The 9,001-nt window shown below is 35.2% G+C and overlaps 1 protein-coding gene across 1 annotated transcript; it reads right to left on the reverse strand.

Moving 5' to 3' along the window:
• Window positions 1-6,970: 6,970 nt before the first annotated feature.
• On the reverse strand, window positions 6,971-8,485 carry LOC118043757 (uncharacterized). Its single transcript, XM_035051821.2, has one exon. It carries the CDS (start codon window positions 8,243-8,245, stop codon window positions 7,145-7,147), a length of 1,101 nt encoding a protein of 366 aa, XP_034907712.1. The 5' UTR covers window positions 8,246-8,485; the 3' UTR covers window positions 6,971-7,144.
• Window positions 8,486-9,001: the final 516 nt, after the last annotated feature.

Genomic DNA, 9,001 nt, shown 5'->3' on the forward strand with positions numbered 1-9,001 from the left:
AAGAGTATTTGTCTCTTACAAAAATTTTAAACAATAAAATAATTTATTTACTCCCAATATCAATAAAATTTACAGCTTTTAACCGAAGGGTTTTTTGTCTTTTCAATTCATAAAAATACATTAAAAAGACATCTTTACCCTTAGAAAAAGATCAAAACCAAGGCATGTAAGGTTTTTTTTTTTCCCCCTTTCACACATGTTTTTTGTAATTTCCTGACTCATGGAAGATGTTTTGGTATTTTTATGTTGGGAAATTGATTTTTTATTCAAAACAATTGTTGGCATGTGCTTATTACACGCGAGTGGGTGGCATCCACGCTATATTAGTGGCATGTGAGATGCAACCTGGTAGCAAAATATGATTTTTATCATGTCGTTGGAAGCATCATTGTGTCCTCTTTCTCCTAGTGTTGTGCATGGTGGTAGATGATGGGTAATTTTTCACTAGTGTCCAAGTTTTTTTTTTCTCTTCTACCTGAAAAAGTACATGTTTGTTCTCTTTGTTTTTTATATTTTAATTTTAGTCCTTATTCTTTTAATTTTTTATTTTCATTCTAGGCCTTTATATATATAAAAACAAAAAACTTGTTTTTTTTTTTAATTTAGTCATTCAATTATAATTTGTCATGTATATTTTTTTTTTTCAATTTAGTCCTTATTCTTTTGATTTCAAATTTGTGTTCATGGCCTTCTTTTTATTTTTATTGGATTTCAATTTTATCTTTCAATCAAAGTTTATATTGTTTTATTTTTTTGAATTTGACCCTCATTTTTTTGATTTATTTTTTATTTTATTAAAGTTATTTTTATTTTCAATTTAACCTTCAATTGAAAATTTTTGGTTGCCATCTAATTTAATTTTTATTTTGATTTTCACTCTCGTTCTTGTAATTATATATATTTTTTTGTTTTAGATTACTTTGTGTAATTGATTATTTTTTTGCTGATTTCATCCTTTAGTATTTGATTTATTAGGGATTGGGCTTCGCGATTTTTATATTAATGGTGCTTTTTGATCTAATGATCAAGATCACAAGTTTAAAAAGTTAATGCGGTTCGACATCATTTTTTTTATTTTCTTTTGTAATTTTATTATTCTACATAATTGTTTTAGGGGAAAAAAAAAAGATTGATCTTGTGGTTATCTTTAAAAAAAAAAAATTATTAGTTTATCTCAGTCTCATGAATTAGACCATGGGTTTTGTAGGCCTTTTTGAATGATTTTTTTTTTTAATTTGTTTTGTTTGTATTTAATTTTTAAAGATATTATAGTTTTATGTTTATACAAATGGACTTCATTTTTAAAAATAAAAGTATTTTAAAAAAAATAATATTTTTTTTCTTTTATTTTATTCAATCAATTTTGTGGATTTTTACATTTATACTATTTTTTTTTATTAATTTTAATAAATAAATTCAATAAATATAATCGAGTAAATGTGTCATTCTGCGTGAAATCTTGTTTTACATCTATCTCTTAATTTTTTTCAATTTCTTTTTTAGTTATTGTTAACATTACACGCGCTCGCGTGCGCACACACAGAGATGGTTGTCAATTTATTTAATTAGATGCTTGCATAAATTTTTTAATTTACACTTTAATTTTTTTTATTTAAATCAAAATATTGGATACAAAACCTATTAACTCAATTAAAATTTTGGTGTTTTCCAAAACCATCATTATGAACAATGCTACTACTTATTGGCAAACACTTTTTACTTTTCAACAAACATTGTCCATTGCGAAGGGCAAAAACGAAAACTAGTTTTTACTAATTATAATTTATGGGTATTTATGGATATAGTTGGGTCAAACTCATAATTATATACAACCCAACTTTTGATATTTTATAAATTATAAACCCGATCCATTCATATTTTTTTTTTTACCTACACGAGTTGAATATATTGGGTCAGACTGAATTTTTTATGGATATTACTTATATTCATGGATTGAGTTTATATTTCTAATTTTTATGGGTTTATATTTAGAGGCAGACCTATAACATGAACTGTAAGCACCACAATATCCTTAATATTTGATCTAATTTTAGTATCCTGCACCACTAATAAGTATATAGCTACCTTCCTTCTCCCCCATGCAAAGAGACTAACTATTTTCTTGTTATGTTAAAAAAATCTAATAGGAAGCCCATTAACAAAAACATTAGAGCAAAAATGTTTCTAAATAAATTAAAAATAAATACTTAATTCATAAATTATTAAATCTAAAGACAAAAAAAATACAGGATATACAAATTAAATCAAGTTAACTAAGTTTTAAAAATCTTGACCTCCCATCCAATTCATAGTACCTATTTTTTAAATTTATTAACCCACTATCATTTTATAATATTCATCAACTTAAGGACATATAATGTAAATACTATAAATGTGATGGTTTTTTCCACGCCACCTATTATAATCAGTAGAATGTGGTCCCTTGGCATAATTTTGCATAGGAAGAAAGTAAAAGAACAAGACGATGCTTTCCACCGTCATATGCGACAAACTGACAAGGACATGAATTTATCACTGCACAAAACATGGAATAAATTGATTTTCACCTCTAGCATCCAATGCTGGCTTCCTCGCTCGTGCAAATTGTGGCATGTAATAAACCAAGCAGCCGACATGAAGAGGAAGGAAATTCAGATCAAGAACAACGATCCAACCTTTATATTTACAAGCATTGTAGAAAAAACCAGGTGATTCCTGAAGAAACTTAGTGACTTTCCCATGGCTTGAACTGCTTTCAATAACAGTACAAAAAACAGAGCATCTCATCAGAAACAGTGGTGTGTCAGAATTTGAGCATCATGAACAGCATATGGAGTTCAGAAAAATGAATTTATATACAGGCATCCATTGCCCAGCAATAATGTGAGCACCTGCAGCAGCAGATTTTGTTATTGCCCTAACCATATCCTTTGTCATCAGCTACATCAACAGTAAATGCACTCTTACCCGGTATGGCCCCATCGTTAGATCTGTCAGTAGTGGAGGAGGAGCATTGTTTAATCGGCAATCTTAAAACACGTAGCAAGACAGAGGTGCATGTCTGGAATTGAGATTTCCTAAATCACGAGCACATCTAGGAGCCACAGAGTTCGCCACTTAAAGCTTAAGCCTCCTCATCAAACCTAGCTGGGCACTTGAAAAACCTGCTGAAGGTTGATGAATCCTGCAGACAGCAATGCAATGGGGCAAACTGTCCATCCACTTCCAAGGATTTATGCTCTTATAACTCTTTATAAATGAAGCATTGAAACGTTATTGTAGCAGTTTGAGCTCAAAACTCATTGGGTTAAGAGATTTGTAAGGTGGGAAAGAGTAACTCAGTGTAATCCAAAATTAAAAACAGAGTTAAATTATCTGCAGGTGCCTTGTTGTCGGGCATCGTTATAATCATCTCAAACAGGGAAACGGTGCAATCGATATCCACAAGCCGGGGTCGCATATAATTTCATGGAAGGTTGGTGTCGCAATTCACCAGTCCACGTGGAATGCATGCACAAAAATGCCCTGTGAGTTGTGACACAACTCCGAGAATATTATCTGTTTTTTTCCATGAATGCAAGGATTTCATTATCGACGGTAACTAGAAGCAGGAGCTGGCCTTCCCTACACAGTTGCTGTTTCTTACATGATCAAACAAAAGAAAGAACAAACAGAGCTCCGACAATTAGATCACCAACTACAGAAGGTCCAGTATTGACCAAGTATATGAGACTCTGATTTAACCATTCTTTCTGCAGCAACGTTGCACTGTGCAGCCTTAACTGAACACACTACACACTGTTCTTCACAATGACATCTTCCATGAATCCTGTTATTAATCTCTTTCCATCTAGATGAAGAGCACCAAGCTATTCCGATCAGTGTAGACGGAGAAGTGATCCTCTTATGTGGGTGCGATTTGGCCAAATGAAACTCCATATTACCCAGAACACAGAGGATTAATAACCCTCCCCATTTTCAACTGTTAGCCAGGCAATGAAGCTATGCCTAGGTTAATCTCTTTCAAGTTGAGATGTTAAATGTGCCTAATAAGCGATGGATCACTTGCATGATTGGTTTCTATCACACTAGGAACATTACTCACTGAATCAGACACTAGATAGCTTGATCTTGTGCGCACTGAACTTCCAATTCTATAATCCAATTTACACCAACGTTTCACTTAACTGAAACAAACAATGATGCCTAGAAACACAAACTTCATAAACCCTAACAAAGATCAAAAGGTTGATATATACATTAACTAGAAATAAATAAATAAGATATGTTTTTCCACTGTATATTGTGAAAGACATGAAAGTGTCCAAGTGTGAAAATTTGTTCGTGATGATACTGGGACTGCTTTTCCTATTTGGTTGTGTTTCTTCACTTCTCCTTAATCCATTTATATCCTGAATTCTCCTTCTGGCATCAAACCTAACTGCGCCAATCTTGCAAATCAAAACATAAGCAAAGTGAAAGATGATCAATGTCCACGTAAAGGCAAAAAGCAGTGGATCTAAACTTGATGTCTTCCATTTATGCTTGAGCGCAGGATCATCTTTCTATGCAATTTTGTTGTAATTGTTGAATTTAATCCTCAATACCTGGCTGACATATTTATGTTTCTGCTGATTCTACAAGTTAGTGATGCAAATGTTTTGACTAGTCAAGCTGTTGATCCCTTCAATAATGTGAAGGAAACCCAGAATTAAACCCACCATCTGAGCATCACAAGTAGGTATCCTTCCATTTCAAAGTGGCTAAAACCCAGAATTAAATCCACCATCTGAGCATCACAAGCAGGTCCTTCCATTTCAAAGAGGCTTACTCTCTCAATGAGATGAGCTTTCAACACAGCCAACAGCAGATTTTGCTTGTTCTCCAATTGTCCCACGCTCGTGAACACATCTCTAGTGCCCTTGACGAAGAGTTTTGGTTTGGGCGACTATATAATAGTTGTATGGTGCCTCCCAAACAGTATAGGTGCAGTTTATCTGCTCCAAAGGGCAATCCATGCTTACATAACCAATAATTCCTGCATAACCCGCAATTGGAGCTCCTACATGTGAGTGTGTGTGTGTGTAAATCTCAGCCAACGAAAAAATGGAAGGAAATAGGAGATTGAAAATTCCTTAGCGCTCAATTTGAAGTTTGTAAATTGTAAATATATGTTCAGTAAAGTGCAGGGCAGGTTTCAGGAACTTTTGTTGAAGGACTAATTGACAGAATAGGTCCCCAACCACTTTTTGAGAAGGTTTAAATCAGACTAAAATACCCTATCATATGATTCTTGTCTCCATGAATTTGGTAGCTTAATATATTTCAAAAATGCCAGAAATATCTCAAAGCGCTCATCAACATCAGTGATGAACACTCGTAGGCATGTATAGAAACATCAAATAAAACATCGAAAAAGATGTTTCCTTTTGTTTTAACCAATTCAAACTCAATAGTTATTGGATCAAAACCATACCTGCAGAACCTACCATCAAAATCTTGTTTGCTGGCAACTTTTAAGAGACCCGAGTGCAAACAACCGACATCTGAATTTCAGCAAAACCATTAAGAAAGCACCAGTTGATCTCCCAACACTTCTCATGTCAAAAGTGATTGCAGTGAAGCCTTTGATGGATAACCTCGAGGCAATTCCATGCACGAGTGTCCGGCTCCCTCCCATTTTTGAGTATGGATGCACCAGCACTATTGCATTGCTTTTGATTTGGGTGGTTTCTTGAGATGGCTCAAAGACTATTACATGAAGAGTTGTGCCATCTGGGGTTGAAATGAAGCAAAATTCAATTGCAATCTTTGTTGTCGTGAAAGGAAAAAAGAATAAAAAGAAACAAGAACCTTGAACAGACACTTAATGTGTAAGTTGAGAATGAAGAGGGATAATGTAGGGGTTCAAGGATCATAGAAAGCAAGGCTGATGATTTTAAGGAGTGGGAGCTGTTGGTCTTGTTGATGTTAATGAGCTGCAGAAGGCAGACACCTAGGCGGCAGGATAAAGGAATTGTTAATTTTAGGAGAAAAGAAGTTTCCGCAAGCTTATTTTTTCACAGAGGATCACAGAACAACACAATGCCATGTCATTTAGGATTTTCACAAGAAACTCTAGAAGATCTAAAAAAAAGGAAGAGAAAGAGATCCATATTAAAAGTATAAAGAAATCCTGAAAGAGTTTACAAGGGAACACCGGTGATATTTACAATGTTTAGCTAGAAAGATTTGAGAATTGAGATCAAAGCTTCCCTAGAGACGGTTCAGAGATTTAACAAATGGGAAAGAGAAATCAGGGTACACCCAATGTATAATGAAATGATATACCCACGCCATAAGATATATAACATTTTGGTTAAATTACTGAATGAGTGTGGTTATATAACAGGCCTAACATTAATGACATGATCACCAATCTAAGAACACAATGATTCAGGGCCAAGAACCGAACTGCGCAGGACAACCCGTTCCCCTGAATTGCAATATTAAAATACAAATGCATCTTAGGTAACCCCAAACTAGGCTAGTACATTCCACAGTCATCACATAAACCACCATCAAGGGCATCTACAAAAACAAAGTTTCAAATGTTTTTCAATTTTGGAAGAAAACAATGCCAATCATTCATAGCAAGAGCCTGAGTGTTTTGAAATGGAAAGTAGGTAATTGTCTCTATCATCAATACATATTACATACAGTTATAGTTCAACTCATCATTTCTCTAAATCAAAAATGTTGAAAGTGCCGATCAAGGAATTGATTGATCGCTAGGATTCTATTGCAAATCTGCAATTGAAACATTTTTCACCCACATGAATATACAAGTAAGGCTTGACCTTGCTATTGTACTTGAAATTCAGATTCATTTAAAATTTAATCTCGACTTCAAATTCCATATCCAAATCAATGCTAACCCGTTAATATTAACCAATTTACATCTTTATCTTGCATTACTAAACCAAACAAATAACCGAACCCCACAAAACAACGTAGTTCATAAAACCCTAAACAAACCTTACAAAATTGATATATAATAATAACACTCCAAACAAAAAAGAAACCAATATTCCAAAGCGAAATGAGTTTCGATTACTTATCTTAACATAACCAAATTAAAGTTTCACCAGTAATTTCAACAAATTCAAGCACTAACACCACTGGTAGCTCCCTTCAACGCCTTCTTCAACTCCTCGTTAATATCTCCTTCTACTGATTTCTTCTCATTGTTTCTCCTTTCAATTTTATAACCGCTACTCCCACTTTTAATTCCATTTCTCTCAAGTTTCCGAGAATTCAATTCCCCAATTAACAATTTCCCTCCACTAATTTCCTCCCTCAATCCCTCCACAGCTTTCTTCAGATGCCCATTCTCGCTTTGAAGTACCTCTAGTTGCCTTTTCACACCCAAACACGCCTCTGCCACGTCAGAATTCCCCAAGTCCATCCCCACCTTCCCAGTGGTCCCCTCTTTCTTACTCCTCCCATCTCCGCCATCCACGTGTTCAATCCCAACCTTGTTCATCACCAGAAACGGTATCTTCCTGAAATTAATCCCAGCCGTTGATTCACCGCTACCACTCTTGATCTCAGCCGGGACCCGAACTCCCCACCGGAAATTCACCACCGCCCTGCTCCTCACGGGCAACTTCGTCCTTGCTGCCACTTCGAGACCAGAAAAAACCCCCGCAACCGCACTCGCCGTCACAGGAGGCAAAACCGCAATCCTCTTCCCATAAAACATGCCATTAACAACAGCCGGAGTCGTATTCGGAGACACAGGCTCGACGACCTCAACTGATCCATCATCATCAGACGAAACGCCACCGTTCTGAATCGACCTAGTAACGTGACTGACATGACTGGACGACTGCGACTTCTTAATAGAAAAGTCCCCAAATTGAGGCTTGAAGTGAAGCATGAAGCTAGGGTTCAAATTATTATTATTATTACCTTTACCCAACAAATTGAATTCAGCACTCATAATCATGGAGCTTGAGACCGGAGAACCGAAAGGGCCGGTTCCGGTTTTGATAACGAGAGAGAAGGGGTTCCAGGTGTCATTAGGACGGTAAGAGAATTTGAAGGAGGGGCCTGATTCAAAGAAAGTAGAGAGATTTAAAGAAAGTTCTTTGGATTCACCGGCTATAATCCCTGATTGGAATGGTAAACCTACGATGCTTAGTGGCACTTTGGCTCTAAAAAGAGGGTTTTGCTCTTCACGAAATTTTAGGGAGGCTTTCATTTTTTGTTCTTTCAATAGCGATCAGTGAAGTGAAGATCGGGTGATTTATATAGCGATTAAATGGATGAAGGTTTTGGAGGGATTTTGAAATTCGGATGAGAAAATTTGGAACACGTTCATCGAGGGAGCTCAAGCTTTGGGGGCAATCGCTGGCGGATTGATTAGGGGTGGTTTTGGGTGTAATTTTTGTGGGAGGGAGAGGGTGAATTCGAGGGTTGCGGTCTATTTTTTGATGGGTAGCTAATGGAGGGGATTTAAAAAAAAAAAAAAAAAAAAAAAAAAAACGTTTGGTTTTATCTTTTAGTTTTAAAAATATTTAAAAAAAATTAAATTTTTTTATTTTCAATTAATTTTTTTATATGTTTAGATTATTTTAATATATTAATATTATTTTTTAAAAAATATATTATTTAAATATATTTTTAAAATAACCACCTCCCCGCTTTCAACAAACTCCAAATAAATTAAATCTCGCCATATAATTTGAATTTTTGAAACAGGTCGACTATGACCGGCGCGTTTAGCGTTTGTCTCTATTGAACCGTTTGATTAAAATACCTACAGGTGACTCACTTCACCAGACAGGCAGGCATACTTCTTGTGAGTTCGTTCAGCAAGAGAGAGTGTGTGATCGTGAGGCTGTGCCTGTCAGCTCGTCCATCAGCCATGTGGAGTGCAGTCTGCGTTGACGTTACATTCTACAGCATTTGGTCCCTTTCATAAATTTTTTTTGTGGGTTTTTTAATTAAGGCTATG

This window comes from Populus alba, chromosome 6 (assembly GCF_005239225.2).
Source record: "Populus alba chromosome 6, ASM523922v2, whole genome shotgun sequence".
Taxonomy (NCBI): Eukaryota; Viridiplantae; Streptophyta; class Magnoliopsida; order Malpighiales; family Salicaceae; genus Populus; species Populus alba.

Excerpts from the sequence above, each read along its gene's own strand:
- LOC118043757 (XM_035051821.2), bottom strand. The coding sequence starts at position 8,245 with ATGAAAGCCTCCCTAAAATTTCGTGAAGAGCAAAACCCTCTTTTTAGA.